Genomic DNA, 23886 nt, shown 5'->3' with positions numbered 1-23886 from the left:
CCACTTCCTCTGGCAGCTCGTTCCACATACCCACCACCCTCTGTGTGAAAACGTTGCCCCTCAGGTCCCTTTTAAATCTTTCCCCTCTCATCCTAAACATGTGCCCTCCAGTTTTTGATTCCCTTTCCCTGGGAAAAAGACTGTGTACCTTCACCCTATCTATGCCTCTCATTATTTTATACATCCCTATAAGGTCACCCCTCAGTCCCCTATGGTCCAAGGAATAAAGTCCTAGCCTGGCCAACCTCTCCCTGTAACTCAGGCCCTTGAGTCCTGGCAACATTTCTGTAAATCTTCTAATCGAGAGACCACGTGCCCTTCTCCTACTGATGTTCTCATCCTGAGGTATTCTCTCATTCTTAAATATTATTTTAAGGGGCTGTCATCAGCTGAATTAGCAGCAGATTCAGGCAGGTGCCATTGCTGAGAAGGTGGTTGCACAGATACTAACACTACAGAGCAGACAGGAATTGGTTACAGCATGTTACTCGATGGCTGATATGGTGGGCCAAACGGTCTGTTTCTGTGTTGTATGGCTCTGTGAACCTGCACTACACAAGGCAAAACATATGCCGAAGAGTGAACATTTATCCGAGGTTTTTTAAAAGCTTTATCCAAGCTTTGGTTGAATGTTAGTATCACCGGGCCTCAGGTGTTGCAATACGTGTTCCTAATTCAAATTCCCATCCACCTCTCGCTGACAGTGCCTTGCAATATCTGGATGTTCCTGTGCCTTTAAAAGCTTCCACTGCCAGCCTGGAAAGTCTGGCAAAAGCAAACCTTTGCCGTTTCTAATCAGGCTGTTTCAGATTACCTCATCGCATCCATTTACCCATGTGTCAGGCTGATTTTGTTAATATACAGAATTTACTATTTAAATTATTGCCACAGCATCCACTGGGATCCCAGGCACCAGCTGCACTGGGTCAGCTGGTTGGATATTAGGGAATCTCTCTGGTGCTGTGCAGTCCTGGGTAGTGGTGTGTTTCTGCCTGTTCTTGGGATTTTGTTAGCCCATTAAAAGCCTCCCCCCCTCCACTCCCACACTCTAACCCCTTGCAAGGATATCAAAGTTCCCCGAGTGAAAAGTCACATTAATCAAAAATGCCGAAAGGTAGCTGTGCTTCCATTTGAGAATGACACAAGGTAGCAAAACGAAAGGCGTGTGATTGACTTCTCGGGATGCATTGTTGACAGGCTCAGCACAGAGCAAATTGCTGGCACGAGTGTGTCTCATTGGCATCACTGAAAAGCTGCTATTTGTGTTAGGAAGCCCCTTGTAATGGAGGTTTTGTGTGTGTGTGTGTGTGTGTGTGTGTGTGTGTGTGTGTGTGTGTGTGTGTGTGTGTGTGTGTGTGTGTGTGTGTGTGTGCGCGCGCATATGAGAGTGTGTATCTATGTTATCTGAATGTGTGTGTCTGTATCTTTGTATGTCCATTAATGTGCATGTATAAATGTGTATATCTCAATGTGTGTGTGTGTGTCTGTGAGGGAGAGTGTGTGTGTGTGTGTGTGTGTGTGTGTGTGTGTGTGTGTGTGTGTGTGTGTGTGTGTGTGTATGGCTGTGTGTGTGTGTGTGTGTGTGTGTGTGTGTGTGTGTGTGTGTGTGCCTATGCAGATTTGCTTTTGCTAGCATGATAACATTTAAACAGATGGTCAAAATGACTCCACATTCTGTAATGCAGTATGTATTGGGGTGGAGATGATGTGATTAGATTCTATCGCATTTGCATTAGGTTCTGGCTGATGCATTTTTTCTCTATTTTTTAAGAAACGTGTTGTGCCGACCCTGGCTTTACCTTGCGGTGTGTGGCATTTTATTGACGCTTGTTGTTGAAGGAGATGCAGCAGGGTTGGGCTGGGTTTGTGGATGGCACAGCAGATGGCAGCGGAGGGACACTGTAATGGGAAGTTGGGGTGGGGGGTGGGGAGAGTGGCGGAGGGAAGGAAGGAGAGAAATTGGCAGCGCTACCCCTGTCCTTCCAGATGCACTGCCTGTGCTCGTTAATTGTGAATTGCTATTGAGAAGCCGGCAGTCAAGTTGTCCATGGATCTAGAGGCAGAATCATCCCAGCTAGGAGGAAATTGGCAGCGAGAGCCAGCAAGCGAGAATCAAAAAGTAGGATGACTGTAAAATGGCTCTGCAGGGGAGTGGGCTGTGTGTGGATGAGTGGGGGTGGTGGAGCACACCCCCTGCCACTTGCTACCACCTACCCATCAGTCCTCGATTGCAACCTGATCTTCAAGAGAACCGCTGTTTGATCCTAGAGGGTGGGGGAGAGGGCAGAGTCTCAGAGGGAATGCCAGCCCCCTGCTGCTCCTGCCCAGACTCTGGGTCAGGGACGACACTGGAAAATGTTTTCCCCAGCCCTCAGACAAGATGAGTCACTTTGTGGGTTTGGGGTTTGGAGGGGGTTGGGGAAAGCTGTAAGGAACAATGAGGAAATACCAGGAACAGTGAACCCAAGTGCACTCATATTCACCGTGTGTCATTCCTTCACTACTATTGGAGTCAAGAAATGGAGATCACATTGTAAAATTGTCCCTGGTTATGTATATTAGTGAAATACATTCAATATTACTTTAAACCAATTTTTAATTTAAATTATTTGGTAAAATTTCTGATTGCAATTGTGTCATGCAAAGGAGAACAAAGGTATTTAGAAATAAACACAACAGGGTTTATCCCTTCCAATGCTGACCAACACAAATAGCGCTCTGTGAAACGACCTGCATAGTGTTGCAGGTCAGTGCATTGCACACCACCCCAGCTTTTTCATTTGTTTTTCCCCTTATCTCTTCCAGCCAGCCTGAAGAGGGCCCAGTTTCCAGAGTAGGTATCTGGTGGAGGGAGGGTGGTTTGTTTGCGGGGAGCATGTGTGGCATCCTCACACCCATTCAAATGGTCAGCAAAGTAAGAGGCACTGAGGGGATAACCATCCCACTCAGGGAGTCAAGGAGATGAGGATGGGGGTAGTGTGGTCAGCAAATGATGTTAGAGCAAGCATTGGTTTTGAAAATCTCCAAGAAATTTTCATTGACATTTACCACAGAAACACATTATGGGATGGTTACAGCACAGAAAGAGGTCATTCAACCCGTTGTGTCTGTGCCAGCTCTCCACCAGACCAACTCACTTGCTCCACCCTCTGGCCTCCTCTCCGTAACCTTGATTTTGTTCCCTCGCCATATATTTATCCAATTCCCTCTGGAAGGTCACAATGGAACCTCCCTCCACCATACCTGAGGGCAGTGTGGTCTAGATTCCAACTTCACACTGCGTATAAAAGTTTGTCCACAAGTTCTGTTCCACTTTATTTTATACCTGTGACCTCAACCCCTTCACCAATGGGAAACTCTCTCACTCTCCACTGTGCAGACTCCCCAACATTTTATGGACTCTCATTTCTCACCTCAGCCTTCTCCAATCTATCCTTGTCACTGTACCCCTCCTCCCATGAACTACAGTTGCTTTATCCTCTGGATAATTTGTTGATTTTCCCAATTTAATTTTAAGTGAAAGTATTCAAAAATTCAATGATCTGAAATAATACTGCTCTGATGGAAATATAAAAAGGCTTCTAACAAGGATTTGCTCCTGACATCATGATCCGTAATGAAACAGTTCTGAGAAATAGCTTGCATGAGCTGGAGTGTAGGTTCTGGTCTGTATCCATAACTTGCAGTAATCCCTGTAATTACCTGTATATGGACACAGTAAGTGTGACACTGATTGCTTACCACCATGTTACTCCAGGTAGTACCTACTGTTCTGAAGCTCCAGCTTACTCCTTCATTCAGAATCTCACTTCCAGAAGACCAGTCAGGATCAGAATCAGAATAAACCTGATTCTGATCAGTCAACACACACACACACACACACAGAAATACACACACACACAGAAATACACACACACACACACACACTCAGTTCAACTAAATATCCACATGACATTGAAACTTTGGCAGAAACAGTATTCTGATCTTAAAGACTTGTTATCTGGCCTCAAGTCACTGCAGAGGGAAAATCTGCTTCCTTCAACAACAGGCCCTGGTCACTCCGTTGTTCCCAGCCCACTCCTCCCTCTCCTTCTTACAACAGATACATAAAGGCATGTGCTTAAAATGGTGTTGTATTGAGTACCTGCAATTACTGCAAAGCTGACCCATTCATTATGGGCAGCACTGGAACCAGTGCCGGCCAAACTTAAACTACCTCAGCTTAACAGCTTCTGACAGCACTTACACAACGTGTCATCTCATTGCAATTACATGTCAGCTTTCTTTGATCTGCTTGTTTTTCCTACTGCAATTCAACTGCAGGCTGCAGGCTGCAGGCCTAGAACTACTTGCAAACTGCAACATAAATGCACATTTCTGGATATGATAATAACAATAACAATATACATTCATAAGTGAAATATTAATTTGTGTTATATTTATTCTACCAGCATTGTAGCAATTTCATTGCAATCTTGGTGAAACTGATCAACTGATTAAGGGGTAGGAGTGTGAAATATTGTTTGCGATAGACACAGCAAGAGAGGAAGGGTTATGGCGTTTAGCATTTTTGAAAGTGAATAAATTGTCACACCCAGATGAAATACACCCTGGGCTGCCAAAGGAGAAAGGGAGGAAATAGCAGATGTTCTGACCATCAGCTTTCAGTGTTTGCTGGCTACAGGAGTGGTGCCAGAGGACTGGAGCACTGCTAACATTATACTGTTGTTTAAAAGGAATGGGATGAACTAGTAATTACATGCCAGTTAGTTTAACTCCAGCGGTAAGCAAATCACTGGAATCAATACAGAGGGACACCATAAACCTTTGTTTAGAAAGACACAGAATGGATTTGTTGTGGAAAGATTGTGCTTAACCAATGATTAAATTTGAAGAGGTAACAGGAAGGGTGGTGAGGGCAGTGTGTCTGATGTGATCTACTTGGATTTTAGCAAAGAGTTCGACAAAGTCCCACATGCAGGCTGTTCAAAGAACCGAAAGCCCATATCCAAGGGATAGCGGCAAACTGGAATCTGGAATCTATGATGAAGGAGGTAACTATGGGATAACCAGGAAAGGAAATCAGGATTGAGCAGAGTCAGTGTGGATTTTGTGAGAAAAATCATAAATGACTGAACTACCAGAGGGCTTTGAGGATGAGAGTGGTAGAATAGATAAGGGGGAACCAGCGGATGTGATGCATTTAGGTTTTTAGTAGGCTTTCAACAAGGTCTCACTCAGGAAGTTGGTCAACAAAGTTAGAGCATGTGGAATTGGGGACTTGGTATTGGGGTGGATTGAGAGTCGGTTATCGGATGGAAACCAAAGAGTGGGAATGAATGGGTCTCAGGTTGGCAGGCTGTGAGTAATGGGCTATCACAGGGGTCGGTGCTTGGGGTCCCAGCTAGTCACACTTTATATTTGGCTGAGTGGTCCAAATGCTAGATTTCCAATTTTGCTGATGATGTTAAACAAGATGGGATAGTGAGCAGGGAGACATCAGGGGGATATAGGGAAGTGACCGAGAACGTGGCGGATGGAATACAGCGTGGAAGTGATTCACTTTGGTGCATAAAACAGAAATGCAGAGTACTTTTTTAAATGAGGAAAGATTGGGAAATGTTGATGTGGAGATGGAAGTAGCTGTCCTTGCGCACAAGGCATTGAAAACTAGCACGGTGCACTGGCAGTTATGAAGGTAAATGATATGTTGGCCTTCATATGAGAGGATTTGAATACTGAAGAAAATAGATCTAACTGCAGTTGTAAGGGTGTACTGCTGTCAGTTTTAACTTCTTACCCAATAAAAGAATGTATTGGCCACAGAGGGAGTGCAGTAAAGATTCACCAGAGTGCTTCCTAGGATGCTCAGTGCATTGCATGAGGAGAGATTGTGTAGACTAGGCCTGTCTTCTCTGGAGTTTAGAAAAATGAGAGGCAGTCCCATTTAAACTTGCAAAACTCTGACATGATTGGATGCCAGGAGGATGTTTGCCCTGGCTGGAGACTCTGGAACCTGGAGTGAAAGTCTCGGGATAAGGGATCAGGTGTTTAAGCCTGAAGTGAGGAAGGTTTCTTCACTCAGTGGTGAAGCTTTGCAAATCTCTACCGTAGACACGGTGGAGATTCAGTCATTCAGTTCAATGCAAACAAATGTCTATAGGTTTCTGGAATTTAGTGGAATCAAAGGATATGGGGATCATGCCGAGAGAGAGAGCTAAGGGAGAAGATCAGGCATGATCTTAATGAGCTGGTGGGCAGGCCTGAAGGTTTCGAGAATCCACTCTTGCTCCTAACTCTTGTACTGGACCCAAGATGGGCTGGGTGCTGGGAACCACAGGGTAATGTGGTTCACCGGTGTTCCTGTGACTGGGAGGCTGTTACTAATGGGCTTCACAGGGCTCATCCTTGCTTTAATAACATACATTAAAGAATTAGACAAATGTAGGGACAAATAAAAGAAGTTTGAAGATGGCACAAAAACTGGCTGCATGGTTGACAGTGAAGGCAAAAGCTTTAAACTGCAGGAAGGCATAGATGACGGGTCATCTGGATAGAGAGTGATCGATGGAATTTAACGTGTGAGGTAGTGCATATAGCAGGATGTACAACAAAGCAAGGAAGTCAGCAATAAATGGGAAGGTAGTGAGTAGTGTGGAGAGATAGAGGGGCTTCGGAGTGTATGCCTCAGATCCTTACAGCAGGACATATTGATACTGAGACATGCTGAATGGTTACTTTATTAGTTAGAGCATTGCAGTGAAGAACAGCCAGGTTGTGCTGGAGCTGTATACCACACTAGTTAGGCCGCAGCTTGTGTGCAGTATTTGGTTCTGGTCAGCACTTTACGGGAAAGACGTGATCACACTAGAGAGGATGCAGAGGCGATTTACAAGAATTTTGCCAGGAATGTAAAACAAGTAGCTATGTGGAAAGGTTGGAAGGGCTGAGCTGGAGTCAGGTGTCCAACATCCAGGGAAAGGAGTAAATAAAGAACACATTTCCCTTTGCTGAGGGCTTAAAAGATGGGCATAAATGTGGTTGGTAAATGAGGGTAAGTGAGGGGAAATATTTTCACCCCAGAGGGGTGGTGGGGGTGGACCCAGCTGCCTGATAGGGTGGGTGTGGAGGCAAAGACCCCCAGCACATGTAAACAGTGTACTGAGAGTTGACCTACAGGGCGAGTGACCCAGTGCTGAGGTGGGAGTTGGTGTCTGGAAAGACATGTGGGTGCTACCCTTGATTAGCTGAGGGGTAAATTGTAAGGGCAGGGAGGTGACGCTGGAACTGTACACACCAGTGGGGTCACTGCATAGGGTGCTCGTCACCGCGCTGCAGGAAAGATGTGATTGTTTTGGAGAGGGTGCAGAGGAGGTTTTACAAGGATTTTGCCAGGATGAGAAAATAGCTCTGAGGAGAGTTCACTGTCACAGACCCGATGGGCCGAACTGCCGGCTTGAGTGTCACTAATTTTCGGCGCTTCTCTCGAAAGTGACCGATGCGCAAACAGAAAGTGGTCCGCTTTCTCTCGACTGCGTCACTTTTAAATCAAGAAACAATTCTCCGAGTCTTCACTTCTCCCCTGACACACGTTACACGGCAGAAAAAAATTGTCTCCCCCTCCCTCTCCGCCACCTTTCCTGCCGGTCTCAGGAAGAACGGCTCGGAAAATAACCGCGACAGATTCACCCAACAACCCGGCGGCCAACACCGTTAAAAGCCCCAAATTACAAACACACTTCACTGTGGCAAAACATAAAGCAAAATACCAAAATACAAAATACTGGAAATCAGCAGTAATTACTTTTTTTTGTCAAAACTGTTAGAAGGATTTTAAAATTCATTCTAACTCCCATGGCATGGTGTCGGGTGCATGTAACACAGCCGGCTGTGCCTAATGTTCAAAAAGTAAACACAGAAAAAGCTGTCGCGTCCAGTGGCGAGTTCGCGATGTGGTGTGGGGGTGATTTTATAAATATTATGGGGACCATTTGTGTGTTATCCGGCGAATCTAACAAAGAGAGGGGCAGACTGGAGATGGAACTCCCCGGTTTGAATTGACTCCCCGAATACATCCATAAAGGCGGCGTATCCTTCCAATATTTACAAAGTATTATTGAAAAGGGACAAAAGAGATCTTTAAAACAGGAAGACTAGGCTTGTGGAGGGCGGTGGGGAAGAAATGTTGGTTGGAAACAAGAGAACGGGTGCAAACATTTCCAGTAAATCCCGGCCGTTCCTTCTGTTGAAGGAAGCGGCCCGTTTGGAAATAAGGCTGGTTTCAAACTCACTAGTCACAGACGCCGAGTTTATTAATAAACTTATTGTATGTGTGTCTGTTCAAATATTTTCCTGCGTTTTGACCTGGCGAGGGGTGCGCAGGTACTTTGAAATGAGAGGTTTGGGGGCTTTATTTCAAAGACCCTGACAGGAAAATATTAAAAAAAGAGACAGTTAGTGAATCATCGGAGACATACCATTGTTCCGCGAGAAGAGCAGCCTGGAGTCACAATCCCATTCCCAGTCACGGCCGCAAGTCCTGCAAACTCTGCTACCGGAAGCAGCTCTACCTTAGTGAAATGCGGGATGTCGGTCCGCAGAAGGAGAGAGAGAGACAGAGGGAAGAATTGTTAGTGCAAACCTGTCTTCGGTCAGTCCCACACATGTAATGTTGTCTTTGCGCTCTGGGTCTCTTTCCCTCTCTTTCTGTCTCGACTTCACTGTAAAGTTGTGAGCCTTTCTCGGCCTTCGGCGCAAGGTCTTGACCGCTATTCTGCAGTTTAAAGCCACACCGGCTAATGTCCGAAATTGCGGGTTCCTGCAATTAGTTGGGCTCCGGGTTTGGGGATTGCAAACAACACGCAATTTTAGTGGCAAAACGTTTCCAAGCCGTCCCTGTCGGATCAGAGGCGCCTTTCCTCGGCTCGCTCGCTCGAGTCTCGGGAGTCGGCTCCCGATTTACTCAATAACTTTTTTCATTGTTTGCCGGTTCAAACGCCGGGAGGACAACTGCTGGGGGTTCACGGGGGAGGTTTGGGAGTGAGAGGGGATGGTGTCAGGCTGAGGAACGTGTAATATGCACCGGGGAAGTTTAACTTATTGAGAGGCGAATAAAAAAAACAGACATGATTATCATTTATTTTACCGAATAAGAAAATGTACGTAAAATGGGCGCAATTTCACAAATGGCGGGGAGCAGTTTGTAATTTTTTTTTACAAAGTGTTTGGTGTTGCCAGGACTTTGAAATGGGGAAGTTTCAGAGAAGGGGAGAGGGGTTCAGGGAGTTGATGTTGGGCAATGAATCGTCGCTCTCTGCGGATATCTCAGCTCGGTCTCAGCAGCAAGTTCTGGGGCCGAGTTCCCTTTCAGATGTCAAAATATGATTTGCCTCCTCACCCCCGGTTCACACACTCCCACCGCACCACCGACAAGTAAATCCCGTTCTTTCCCCCGAACCCCGAAATGGGAAAACTGTTGTTTGAGCCGCTTATTCCGAGAGCTCGGCGGCTGGGACAGATTAGTAAAATAATCCATTTAAAGCATCTCTGAACTTTGCTTCCCAGTTCGGGTCAGATTTAACAGTTAAAAATACTTTCAGTGATTGGAGACTTTCCTGAAGCATTATTTATAATTAATTGTGCGCCGTTTTCGGTTTCATGTTCCGTTCTTTTACCGAGTTCAGGGGCCGAGGTGTAACTTTCTGTGCTTTGCGGAGTTAACCTGTCTGGGCAGTTTTTGTGGAGGGTGGATCCGCATTTGCATGGTACCTGCTTTTAATATGACGCCAGCCTCAAAACAAAATCTAACAGAAATTTAATGCTCCATTTTATTTACATTCAATGTAAAATGCCAACACTTTCCCAGATACTTTTGTTTTGGAAAACTGTAAATTATCTGTCAGATTTGCAACACGCACGGATAAGCCGTGGAAATCACCTGGAACAGTGCAGTTAATACAATCTTTCAATACTTCCATTAGGTTTTACACTTCTGAATATAATATTTGACGGAGTTATTTCCAGCCCTCACCCATCTCTTCCAATCCGCACGGATTTGGTTAAAGTCTGCACTCGGTACTGCGGGGAAAGCGGGGAGCAACATCTGTATGGATAAACAAGGGGTCTGAACTGCAAAGTCTATTACTGTACCGGACTCACTTAAAACCGCTTCACTGACATCTATACACGTAAAAGAACGACACGGGCAATAATTAATAAATATGCACCAAATTTAAAAGAAATGTCGAAGTGACTGATAGACTCAAATAAAGTAATTTCACCAATCAATCTTTTTCTATAAGTACGCGTGCACTTCATACCTTTGCCACAAATACTATCAAATAATGACTCTAATGGACAGGACAAATTCATTATTTAAATCAAAAGCGTCTTCAGGAAAAATACTGCTTGCAAAATCCTTCACACCATCAATATTTACTTTTAATTACACGCAATATTCAGCTCGGAAATTTGTACTTGTAACAGGTGTTCAGCACCTTAAACGGATTTTTGGTTCGCTTTTAAGACTTTTGTTTGACCCCCCCGCCCGTCTCTCTCCTCTTCCCCCCACCCCACCCCCCTCCTCCCCATAATGTGAGCCGAGTGTGGAGTGAGAACCCTCTCGGTGGTGTTAACCCAGCCCCGGCCAACCTGACAAGAGGTGCCTGTAAGTTTCAAGCGGGGCTGTGTCGCTGGTTTAGCCTGTCCGCCGTTCTGTTGGCAATCCAAGGTTCAATTCTATAGATTGAAACACATAAACTAAATGGCTGCCTTTGGTGGGCAAATTAAAAAAAACTTGTACATTAAAGTCACCGCAACTGCGTGTAAATAATATTCCGTCACAAGAGGAAACGTCTGAAAAAGGGAAACAGTCAAAGGCTCGTCCCGGCCCGAAGGCAAACACATAAATTGAATCTTATTCTCCCTTATCCGAATCAAATAAAAATCTAGAGGCAGATTCTAGATCTATAATTTATAAATATTAAATTATAAATGTCGAATTTCAAGTGGTCAACTGTTCTTTTGCACGTCAGAGATTTAACCCCTTCACTGCCACCATTTTTTGCACTTTTTTTTGCACAGTCCTTTTCTCTCTCTCTCCCTTCACTCTCCTGTATAATTTATGTATAGTTTACATTATGTGTGTTGTCTGTACCTACGTGCCTGTGATACTGCTGCAGGCAAGTTTTGCATTGTACCTGTACCTCACGGTCCTTGTGCACATGGCAATAAACTCGACTTGACCACCCGACTTTTCCCTTCGAAAACCTCTCCAAACTTTACAATTGTTGCATCCAAACAGATCCGAAAATTGACTTTCTTTGTTATTTTGAAAATATCATCCAGTATATATATTAAATGTTGAAATATTAATAATGATCCCCAAACCTGTTTATTAGATCATAGCAGCTCTTCATAAAATGTGAGATTAATCTGGTGCTGTGTGAGTTCCTGTTTTAATTATTTGTTTCCAGTGAATTCTATACTTTAAAAAAATATTTCTATTTACATGGTTACTGGCAGATTGCTTTTAAGAATCTTGTAGGTCTGGGGAAGTAGGGGCAGTGAGGCTAAGGGTGCGTGTGGGAGTGGGTGAGGAATTGAAACACCGTTTGTGCCTTTAAACCCTGCCAGATTTGTCCCGGTGCTCAGTAACTGCGTTCTGACCGCGTTGCATAATGCCATTAAGCTGCTTAGATGCGACAGCCGATTTTCACTGGAAGTCTGACCTGTACATGTTTAAATAAGAGGGACTTTGTAAACTAAGTGTTTTTTTTTCAGTATTCAGTTTATCGCTGTCTCTGTAACAGGAAAACCTCTCACCCTAATAAATCTCCTCAAATTATAAAATGCCATCTCCTGAAATGTATTGGGCACATCCTCAATTATATTTGACAGATTATTTACAATTTTCTCTTTTTCCGTATTAACAATAATTAATTCAAATTAAATTTGAATTGTAATAGAATTAGAGCTTTGACAATTAATGGCCAGAAGCAGTTTCGTACATTCCAAAGAGAGAGCTCAAGATTATATTCAGCGAGACAAAAAATATTTCCATTTATTAAAATGTTAATTTGATTGTGCCGTCTCTTTTATACGGTGCTATGCCAATTCCGCGTCTGTGTGTTTGAAATAGGTATAATACCATGCAACATAAGACAATAGAAATCCACGATCAAATACAATATATAAATAGATAATATGCCAAATGTTTTTCAATTTCAGGATTCAGGGAAGGACGCAGACCAAAAAACCTCTAAGCCACTCTGTTCTGCTAGGTAGTTCCAAATCTATGTGATTTCATTACGATCACTTGGTTAATTCTTCACTGATTTGCAGATTCATTCACGATTAAATCCAAATCGCAAGTGTAAACCCCAACTTTGAATTCTAACAGGAAATACTTTAAACGAAAATGGCAAGGATGTATCAAATTGACTCTGAAGTTTTATCTTCTATATTAAACCCAATCCAGATTTCAGAGTGAGTGTACTCTGGACCCATGTCATTCCTCATGTTGTCTCTGTTTATAACCAGTCAATTTTAACTAGATACTTCATAAGTAATCTGTGTATTATGCACGAAGGCTTCATTAAATGTCGATCTGTTTGACCATTGTCGAATCAGTGAATTGCGGTTTTGTTTAACTCTTTATATCTTACAAAGAAAATGCCTTCTAATTAATGAATTATGCGATTTCCCCGAGAATAGAAATTGCAACTTTCTCCAATTTCCAGTAACATTTGGGATATATTTATGCTTTGAAGGGTGAAGATTAAAAAGTATTCGAAGTTCTCATGTTACATTGAAAGTATAGAAACATTCTTAATCCTATAATTTAATAACATCTGTGTGGCTTTAAACACCTGCAGGTCTAAACATAACAATCATCCATGAGTTTAATTTATATTTCACTGTTTTTCAATGTGTAATCGAATGCAACGTTGTTAGGACTTCCTCTTTTACATAAAAATTATAATCTTCAAATTCGTTATATATCTGAGATCGACTCCGGACACTTTCCTTCCAAAAACAAGGAACAGGTCAAGTCCACGTATATTTTTTTATTTATACTTGCTCGACTCACCCCTGCAATCCCCGATTGTTTTCCAAAAGGCGGCCCTGATAGTTTCAAATCCTTGGGTTCAAGGTTCAGTTCATTGCCCACCTCTCATCCGACCCCGACTCCCAAAATCTAAGTTTACCATTCAGATCTTTAGTTCCAAGCAGACACGCGCTCTAAGGGGATATAAACATAATTCTTGTTCAGTTCTCAGCAGTAAAACATTAAAGGAAAACAGATCAAACCCTACCTTTCGTTTGCCCTCTCAGAATCAAGAGAACAAGCTACAGATATTTAACAGGGTGAAGCGGACACAAAAACAACTTAGTGTTGAATGTGTTGCGAGGATTAACGGAAAGTAAACGAAATGAATGTACTAGTTATGTGCCAAGGGAGTTTTGTATTCCCGAGAAACAATGTTAAACAGTTACCTGGAAAGCAAAATATCGGAGATTGTGATTGAAGATAATCGATTAATTTAATCAAAATCGGGGTGAGCGTGCGATTTATTCTCTCCTCTGGGAAACTTCGTTTTACATCTTCGGTTCCTTTACGCACTTTATTCACCCGATTTTAATTCAACCTCATGATTAATAATTCCAAGGCTACCTTGTTAAAGGAGGGGGTTGAATAATCCAGTCGCTCGTTTGTAATAAATCATATATTTCTGCTTGCCAAATCAGGTCCAATTACCTGACCAGTTGGATTGGAATTTTCTAAAAAGGACTGTTTATTTGTTTATTTCCAGATTTCTGGATACTCTTAAACATTGATGTGATGACGTGGATTTAATATACACATTGATATCCATGTATATCACACACAAACGATTATTTATAAAGGCAAAAATGTACATGGATGTGGATGCTTTGACAATACAATATCTAACGAGCATTTTCTTTTAATATATACATAATGAAATGGATCCAGGTAATGCCTGGATGAATATGCGTCAATGCACATACGCGGATACACCGTGACTCCACGTTTTAAATTAAGAATTAAATCATAATTAAGTTAGAGGTTAGAAGAGAGAATAACTTTATTTCATATTTTGTTTTTGCCGCATTGCTACGGGCCAGAAATAATTATTCGTCATCTGATTTGAAATAAAATCGAATCTAAATATATTGATAATTTTGGGAACAAAAAGGCAATTCTCAGTTAATTTGAAATGCCAAGTTTTGCCACGCGAACACTTGTTTTGAAGATATATATAAATCGCTGTGACTTGAATCTAATTCCGAGACTTCCCACGATTATTATGTTATTTTAAAATATAAATCAGTAAACTACTTTGTTAGTTTCAGTGGTACGCTCTCTGGTCATTCCTAGATACTCGGAAACAAAGTCAAGTTCTTTCCAGAGAAGTAATTTCATCGGGTCTTTAAAACAAATTATCTGCGTCAATGAGAAATGCAGTATTGAAGATGCCAATTTTAGTGCGATTTTCGTCTACTGAGAGTATTTCAACTTCCGTGAATTAATGAGTAATACTCTATGAAATTTAAATTTATTACTCTATCGTTGGCTTTTGAGTTTGATTCAAAATATTGTGTTTTTACCTGAGTGCATTGTTAAAGGAATGTTATAAGTTTAACTATAATAGACAAGCAGTCCTACTTTAAACAACGCTCCCTTGCCGAACCAGTTTTGGCTTTGCAGTTAACATATCTTTCTCTTACTCCCTTGCTGTTGCCCTGAATTTTAATTGTGGGTTTTCAGCAAATAAACACAAAGTACCTTGCATTAAATGTTGATGTGGATGAATTTAATATTGACATGAAGAGACAAGTATGGATAAGTGTAATCATTAATAGATAGAGATTGAAAGATGGATGGACAAATATATACCCATGATTTTCATTTATACATCACATGATACAATTGTTCAAATATGTAGAGATATATTCTATAAGAAGCACTATGTATATTCTGGTTAGGACTTTATTTAATTAATTACATAAATAAAGCATTAAATTCTACACAAACTATTATTTATAAACTGATAAGAAGGGCTGTGCCAGAAGTTTATACTTGTTATCTTCTCAGAACATATCAATTAAACAAATTCTTTTGTTTACCACCCAACCGGTGAAATATCAGGTTGGAAACTAATAGCAATTCAGGCGTGTGTGGTTAAAGCAATTTTGTTGTGGTTTGCAGTGATCCAGCAAAGCCGGCCTCGCAGAGCAGAGCGAGTAAGTGATACTGAGTTTGCAAGGGAAGACTATTCTCTTCCAGGAACTTCAGACCCTCTTGGAGCAGTGTACATCTGGGGCTTTACAGTCGCCACTGGTGACACTCCAATCACATTTTAATAATATTGCATTTCAGGTGTTTATGTGATATTTATTGATGTCCAAACGCTTTAATCACAAACCTTTCGTCCGCGCAGACAACACACGGGGCCTAGTTTGTGATTATTCCAAAAACGTTCAAATTCAAAGGCATTGTTCGTTCTCCGACCCCTGACATCTTAAATTGGAGCAATTGCTTCACTTCAAGAAAAAAAAGCAAGCCACTTATTTAAGAAATGGCACCGAATGAATTTCATATTAAATATTGTAGTTTTTCGCACACCTGAATATGATTAGATCAGGTAATTAACTCCTTAATAGTACTAACCTTCAAAGGTTTCAAACTTCCCCTGAATAAATGGGCAAGACAACGCAGAGTTCACTTAACCAATCCCACGAGTAGGAATCTAAAGCAGAGAGTTGGAAGTTCTTGCAACGTAATTGCGATTGTTAAACCTAATTTAGATACCTAATGTTATTTTTTATTGCATGATGAACAATGCTAGTTCCATGAAATATTTTCCTTGGGTTAATTTAAATATAACGTAAATTTAATATATTTGTTAACCCAATCATTTTTTTTTCAATCTAGGGTGGTAAAATATTTTAAATGCGAAAAGATTGCAAAAGATGCTGTAGTGTTCGATGCAGAAACCAGTCTTCTCAGGCTAGAGTATTCGTTCCTCGGTAGTTGTGTAGGGTAAACAAATCCTCACCACTAGGAGTTGAAAGGGAATGTCAGGGATTTTTCAGGAATTACACCGACCAGCCATTCCTACTTTGGAACTGCCCAGTGTCAGAAACTAATCGAATTCTCCGCTCAGGCTTTGAAGGAAGCCGGCAGCAAGGAGAGGGCGGGCCAGGCGCGATGGAAACGGGGGACGATAGACATAAAGTAATGGCGACATAAAGACTTCACGCAGACATAAAGTAATGGCGAGAAATTGTGGCAGAGAAATCGAGAAACCGGGGGCTGGGAGACGGAGGTGGGGGAATAAAGAGACATTGAAGTGGAGATGGGGTGATTTTGATTCTTAGGGGGTGAACACGTCTGCAATTGTTTATTGCTCGTCTGAGACCAAGCATGAACTGTGTTTTAATTTTAAATGTGCGCCAAAGAAATAGAAACACTTTGCTGGGGCGGCTTCGCCACGCTCGACAATTCAATATTTCTCTCTGTTTATATTTTAGTACTTGGCTACAGCGTAGAACTCGGGTTAAAACTCTCACAGAAATCACTAAGAAAGTGACATTCTTAAACCAGAGGAAATCACAAATCACTTTGTGGTGTCGATGTGCTTTACTGCACAATGTAGAGATTCGTGGACACAAGGAGACGGTGGATGGGCTCCCGAGTTGTTCCGGACGGGTTAATGTCGAACCTTTTGCTGCTAAGAATTTTTTTTTGCCCCAAAACCGAGGGTATTATCATGTTTACGCAGAGTTCTCAACTACCCTGCTGATCCATCTTTTACCTGCCTTGCTCTGTCGAGATCTAATTGTTCAGACTGTAGTATCATATCACATATTACACATTACTAACAGTTCAATAAATCCGCCTCTGCTCGCTGTTACATTTAAAAATAAACACTTTTACCAGGAAAGGAATCCTAGACGGTACAGCCCAAGTGCTGGCTACTTTAAACTCGAGTTAACCCTTCGGTTGCCAGCCGCAATTGAACACAACATTAAAGCAAAACTTTGGCGGGAGAATTCTGAGTTTCCCGGTCACGCCTAAACCAGGTGTCTGACAATTGGGAAAAGCTCACTGTTGAAATCCTCTTTAAATAAACAGACAGCTTTATTGTGGCTGTTGTTAGTTTTAACACTGTTTAGATTGCACGTGGATTAGGAGTGCAAGGGCCGGGCAGAGAGGAGATAGTTTGACCTCCTCTCTCCTGAAATTCTCTGTATTCAGTAGCGACCCCTGAACTGTGGGGGGCTCCTGCTCCGAGGCTGGGTGAAGACACCGGTCTGGTGCGAGGCCGGAGCCCTGGCCCCTGGCCCCTGGCCCCAGCCTGAGGCTGATTCGATTCTCTGGGGACAGCCCCAGATCAACTAGACCCTGGCCTGGGCGTCAGGTACCCTCTTCTCCTGCAAATGTTGATCAGTGGTTTCAGCTGTTTCTGTTTGGGATTTTGAGGACGCTTTTTTGGAGGTTGGAGAGGTTTGCAGTGACTCTAAACTGTGTTCGTAAATGAATGATTTACTCCACAGTCCAATTAAATAATTTTAATACAAAGGTGGGTCTTTCCAACAAAATACACAATTTATCACGTTTTTTTCTGTAAGATTTAAAGACATTGGCAAATATTCAATTGTTTATGGTCTCTGCTTGATAGATCATTGTACTGAGAATTTAAGGGTGAATTCATGATTTGTGGCAAGAATCCTTCAAATCATCCGAAACCAGAAATGTAAATCAGGTAACAAGACAGGCTGTGGCTCCAAAGCAAATATCTTCTCCAAGCATTCTCACTCACACTCATTGAGTTGTGAGTCCAGATGCCAGATTCAGAGTGTATGTTCACAGCAACTAATTTGCTTTGCTACAGTTTTAAGATGAAAGGTCCCATAAATACTGCACACATTTTCTGACACATGGCTTTAGCTTGGGTGTAGTCTCCTTCCTGATCTTGCATCAATTCCATTAATTCTGGAAATACCTTCCCTATTTATATACAAGCTTCAAGATTGCAAGTTTTACCTCATTTCAAGTGCAAGCAATGTTTGTGCAGATACAGGACGAGAAGGCAGGAATGTTGGTGAGCAAAATTGTCAAACAAACTCAGACTGCAAAGGACCCGCCCATAAGTGTTTGTTTCAATTTTTTCTCTTTGGCATGCTCTTGCTGTCTGCCACAATTAATGATAATTGTGTAACCTCTTGCAAATGTAGGCACACTCCTGGAGATTCCTGAAAATACTGACATTCCTGGGAGTTTTATAAATGCTGGTACACACTTTGGGACCCCCTTCAGTACTGGCATCCTTCTAGAAGATCTGCACATCTCCCTAAGAATCCTTGCAATATTCTGATACATTCATAGGAACTCCTTGCACACTCTTGGTGACTGCCTTCAAATACTGTCACACTTTTAAGAAGCTGCTCCCTGCAGATTTGTTCATTCTAATCTGATGTGTTGAAATGATCTGTATGGATGGCATGCAAAGCTAAGTTTTTCGTGACCTTGGTACATATGACAATAATAAACCAATTTACCCTTGCAAAATCTGGCATCTCCAAATCTGGGCTTTGCTGCCATCCTTGAATATCAAAGGCAGGTGAATCTTTTATCTCATTGAGGATAGTCATTGCTTGGCAGTTTCGTAGTGAGCATGCTACATGTGATTTATCAGCCCCTGTCTGAGTGTTGTATAATATTGTATGCAGACACGGGCTGCTTCATTTGCTCAGGTGGAGTTGAACATTGTGTAATCATCAGTGAATGTCCTCACTTCTGACCTTATGATGGAAGGAAGGTCATTGCTGAAGCAGCTGAAGATGGTTGGACCTAGGGCATTGCCCTGAGGAACTCCTGCAGTGATGTCCTGGGGCTGGGATGGTTGACCTCCCATCCCACATCTGACTTTGCGCATGTTATGACTGCAACCATTGGAGTGTTTCCCCTTTGATGCCAATGAGTCCAGGTTTATGGGTTCCTTCGCATCACACAGCCAAATGCTGCCATGATGTCAGGGTCAGTCACTTCCTCCTCCCCTCTGAAGTTCTCTTTGGTCTATATTTGGACCCAGGCTGTGATGAGATCTGGAGCCAAGTGGTCCTGGCAAACTCCAAATTGGGCATTAGTGAGTGGGTTATTTGTGATTAAATACCACTGGCAGCACTGTTGATAATACCTTCCACCAATTGGCTCATGATTGAGAATTGACTGATTGGGCAGTAAATGGCTGATTGGATTTGACCTGCTGTTTGTGAACAAGACATACCTGGGCAATTCTTCCCATGGTCAGGTCGCTACCAGTGTTGTAACTGTGTTGGAATCGCAGGGTTAGGAGTGCCAATACTTCTGGAGTGTAGGTTATCAGGACCACAGCTGCAACGTTGTCTGTTCCCAAAGCCTTTCCCATTATGCTGCCTGGAACTGACTGAAGACTGGTAGCTGGAATGGTTATTATCTTGGGGGGAATGTGATAGGGATGATGTGGCTGGGACATCTGGCTCATTCTGGGTGTTAATGTTCTAGCCTTGCATTGAGCATGCTGGGCCCTGCCATTGCTGAGGATGGGAATGTTCTAGAACCCTCCTCCTCCTGTTAGTTGTTTAATTTGCCATCACCTGGTGTGGCAGAAGTGCAGAGTTTGATCTGACAATTACATGCGGTATTTTCCGTTTAGGTACATCTGCACCACTTTTAAAACCAGAGCTGATCCCTGATTTGACTGTGATGGCAGAGTGAGGGATACACCAGGCCAGGAGGTTACTAACAGTGGTGCTGAGCTCCACACTGCTTCATGGATACCCAGTTTTGAGCTACCAGATGTATTCTCAGTCTAATCCATTTAGCGTGACTCTGGTGCCACGCAAAACATCGAGGCTGTCCTCAGTGTGAAGGCAGGACCTTATCTCCACAAGAGCAGTGCTGTAGAAATGCCCATCATCGCTGCCAGGCACAGGTGCATCATTCACAGATAGATTGGTGGGGACGAGGTCAAGTAAGTTTGTACCTCTTGTTGGTTCACTCATTACCTGCCAAGGCCCATTTTGGCAGTGATGTCATTCAGGATAGCCAAATCAGTCTATAGTGGTGCTACTGAGCCACTCTTGGCGATGGACATTGAAGTCCTCACCCAGAGGACAATCAGTGCCCTGGCTACGTCAGTGTTTCTTGTGTGGTCCAACACGGAGGAGTATTGATTCATCAGCTGAGGGGAGGAATTTCAGTGGTGATTTGGAGAAGGGGTCCCTGCTCACATTTGATCTGATGACATTTTGGGTTCTGTTGAGGACCCCAGGGCTAGTACCTGTCTACACACCATTGCATTATCTCCTCTGGTGTGTTTATCATGTGTGTAATCCAGTGCATGTGTACAATTCTACAGCAAGCATGAGTTCTTGTGATTCCGTGTACCAGAATGCAAAATGCTGAGTTACAGTCTGATCGTGCAAAAATGTCTGTGTTGCAATATGAGTGTGCAAGAGTGGCTGAGTGTGCATCAATGTGCTCAAGACTGGTTCTGAGTCACAATAAATGTGTACAAGAATGATTTTGGGTCTCGATGTGCATATGCAAATGCAGTCCAGTCAGAATATTAGTGTGCAAAAATGACTGTTACAGTATGAGAATGTAACTGATTGTATCACAATAAGTGAGTGCTTGACTCACAATGTTAGCATGCAAGGACTGTTACAAAGTGAATGTGCAAGTCTGGTTTATGTCCATGAACTAAAAATGATTCAAATTGCAGTAGAGTGCCAGTGGGCAGTGAATAATCCAAACAGATTTAGAAGGAGGATGTGCTGCAGAATTGACCAGAAATATGTTTCTGTTGGAGAAATCACACAGAAATGCAGAGAAACAGGCCATTTGGCCCAACCACTCCATCCTATACTTCCCTGGATTCCCCTGAAATGCAGTGGTGCCCTTCAGTCCAGCCACTCCCTGTGCCAGAGAGTTCCGCACTCTCACCACTCACTGGATAAAACATTTTCTCCTAAATTCTCCAACTGATAATTTACCAGTTTAATGAGGACTGGAAAAACTTTGCTCTTCTCCAGAAGTGGAAAATCTGCATGTCACATTCCAATTTTAAGTTCCAAGTGAAAAGACATCAGCCTGTTCATCCTGGTCTGACAAATATACCCTTGTAGTTATAGAGTCATAGAGTCAGACAGCACGGAAACAGGCCCTTTGGCCCAACTCGTCCATGCCAACCATGGTGCCCACCAAGCTAGTCCCATCTGCCACGTTTGGCCCATATCCCTCCAAACCCCTCCTGTCCATGTACCTGTCCAAATGTCTTTTAAATGTTGTTATTGTACCTGCCTCAACCACTTCCTCTGGCAGCTCGTTCCATATATGTACCTCCCTCATCATGAAGAAGTTGCCCCTCAGGCCCCTTTTAAATCTTTCAACCTCTCACCTTAAACCTATGACCTCTGGTCTTTAGTTTCCCCTTCCCTGGGATAAAGACTGTATGAGTTCACCCTATCTATACCCTCATGATTTTATACACCTCTGTAAGGTCACCCCTCAGTCTCCTACATTCCAAGGAATAAAGTCCTAGCCTGCCCAACCTCTCCCTGTAACTCAGTCCCTCCAGTCCTGCAGCATTTCTCTGCACTCTTTCCAATTTAATGATGTCTTTCCTACAGCAGGGCAAGGATGATACCAATTTCCGTCATTGTCCTCGTCAGTCTTGGGTGCCTGTGGATGTCCTGTTGAACCTAACAACAAGAAGTGCATATGGACCTCCCAATGAGGCTTAATCAAATTTTGATATAGTCCTCATTGGGGAAGACCTGGTTCAGCTTTGAATCTGAACAGAAATGTATATTGTAAATAAAAGCGTTAAATCACAATTTAATACAAAATGCTCAATATAAAGTATCAATGGATTTAATAACAGTGCAGGATAAAACTAATTCTTAAAGTATTACGAATTGCAACAACAGTTACTGAGGTAGAAAGTGATGAGGTAGCCTGCGTGTTTGGAAGTATGTGACACAGTGGGGGAGATCATGCATGGGAACAGGGAGTGAAGTGGGGGCAGCGAATGAGAATTTACTTCAGGAAGTGGGAGCTTTTCTGCCTTTATCAGGTACTTGGGTTTGAAGAATGAATTTTAAAGTTGTGAATCTCAGACTGCTGTTGGATTCAGTTTGGGCTTGTCCGCCATTTGCGTGAACTGGTCACTGAAACACAGCTCCTTCCAAACCTCAAATATACAGGAAGGAAAACACAGTGAAGACACAAATGGGGACAGAGATTACTAAACAAAATTAGTGCCTGTGGTTATTGGGGTGGGGCTAATATAGTGAAATAGGCCTATATAATATACAGGCCTGAGGACTGGTTGACAGACAGAAGAGACAGTAGGAATGAATGGGTCATTTTCACATTAAGCGGCTTTGACAAGTGAGTAACTCAGGGATCAGTGCTGGAGCCCAAGTTACTCACAGTCTCTGTCAATGGATAAAGGGTAAGAGTCAAGAGTAGTATATCCAAGTTTGCTGATGATGTAAAGCTGGCTGCGAGTGTGGCTGTGAGGAGAAAGCAAAGAGGCTTCAGAGGGATATAGCAAGGTAAGTGTGTGGGCAAGGACATGACTAGTTGAATGTAATGTGGAAAAATGTGAGGCCATCCACACTGGTAAAAATATCAGCAGAATGGCAAAGTGCTTTCTAAATGGTGATGGACTGAAAGGTACTGATGCCTTTGTACAAATCACTGATTGAGCTTTTTGAAGAGGTGACCTAGGGGATTGACGAAGGCAGAGTGGTAGACATTGTCCACATGACTTTAGCAAGGCTGGTCCAGAAGGTTAGATCACAAGGGATCCGGGGTGTGCTAGCCATTTGGATACAATATTGGCTTGGTGGAATGAGTCAGAGGGTGGGAGTGGAGGGTGTTGTTCAGACTGGAGGCCTGTGACCAGTGGTGTGCTGCAGGGATCAGTACTGGGTCCACTGTTGTTTGTCATCAGTTTGATTGATTTGGATGAGGGTGTAGCTGGCATGATCAGTAAATCTGTAGATGCCACCAAAATTGGTGGTATCATGGACAGTGAAGAAGGGTGTCTAAGGTAACAACAGAATCCGGATCAACTTGAAAAGTGGTCAAAGGAATGGCAGTTGGAATTTAACAGACAAGTACAAATCGATGCATCTTGGGAAGTTAAACCAGGGCAGGACTTATACAGTGAATAACAGGGCCCTGGGGAGTGCTGTAGAACAGAGCGACCTTGGGGTACAGGTGCCTAGTTCCATGAAAGTGGTGACACAGGTAGATGGGATTGGTGACAACAGTGCATGACATGCCTGCCTCCATCAGGCGGAACACTGAGTACAAGAGTTGGGACACCCATTACAGTTGTACAAGTCATCAGTGAGGCCACACCTGGAGTACTGTGTGTGGTTCTGGTCGCCCAGCTATAGGAAGGATGTCATTAATCCGGAGAGGCTGCGGGAAAGATTCACAAGGATGTTGCCGGAACTGGAGGGGTTGAGTTATAAGGAGAGACTGGACAGGCCGGGACTGTTTCCCTGGGGCAAAGGAGGCTGAGGGGTGACCTTATAGAGGTTTATAACATCATGAGGAGGATAGCCAAGATAGATTATCATAGTCTTTTTCCCAGGATATGAGAGTCTAAAACTAGAGGGCATGGATTTGAGGCAAGAGGGGAAAGATTTAAAGGAAACCCAAGGGACAAGTTTTTCACACAGAGGGTGGTCTGTCTATGGAAGGAGCTGCCAGGGGAGGTGGTAGATGCAGGTACAACAACAACATTTAAAAGACATTTGGACAGGTTCATGGATAGGAAAGGCTTAGAGTGATAT

At 42.9% G+C, this 23886-nt stretch overlaps 1 protein-coding gene and 1 long non-coding RNA gene across 2 annotated transcripts in view; one reads left to right on the top strand and one right to left on the bottom strand.

The window, feature by feature from the left end:
- The window catches only part of nfixb (nuclear factor I/Xb), a 382198-nt gene extending 373632 nt beyond the window's left edge, over positions 1 to 8566 (bottom strand). The window contains 1 exon segment of the mRNA XM_052042052.1: positions 8478 to 8566. Within this exon segment, the coding sequence (XP_051898012.1) occupies positions 8478 to 8480 (3 nt within the window). The 5' untranslated portion in view covers positions 8481 to 8566.
- The window catches only part of LOC127584972 (uncharacterized), a 94225-nt gene that overhangs the window by 14365 nt on the left and 55974 nt on the right, over positions 1 to 23886 (top strand). The window lies entirely within an intron of this gene.

Source organism: Pristis pectinata, chromosome 31 (genome assembly GCF_009764475.1).
Source record: "Pristis pectinata isolate sPriPec2 chromosome 31, sPriPec2.1.pri, whole genome shotgun sequence".
NCBI classification, from domain to species: domain Eukaryota; kingdom Metazoa; phylum Chordata; class Chondrichthyes; order Rhinopristiformes; family Pristidae; genus Pristis; species Pristis pectinata.
Note: the sequence above shows the minus strand (reverse complement) of the source record. Positions and strands in the feature narration are given on the sequence as shown.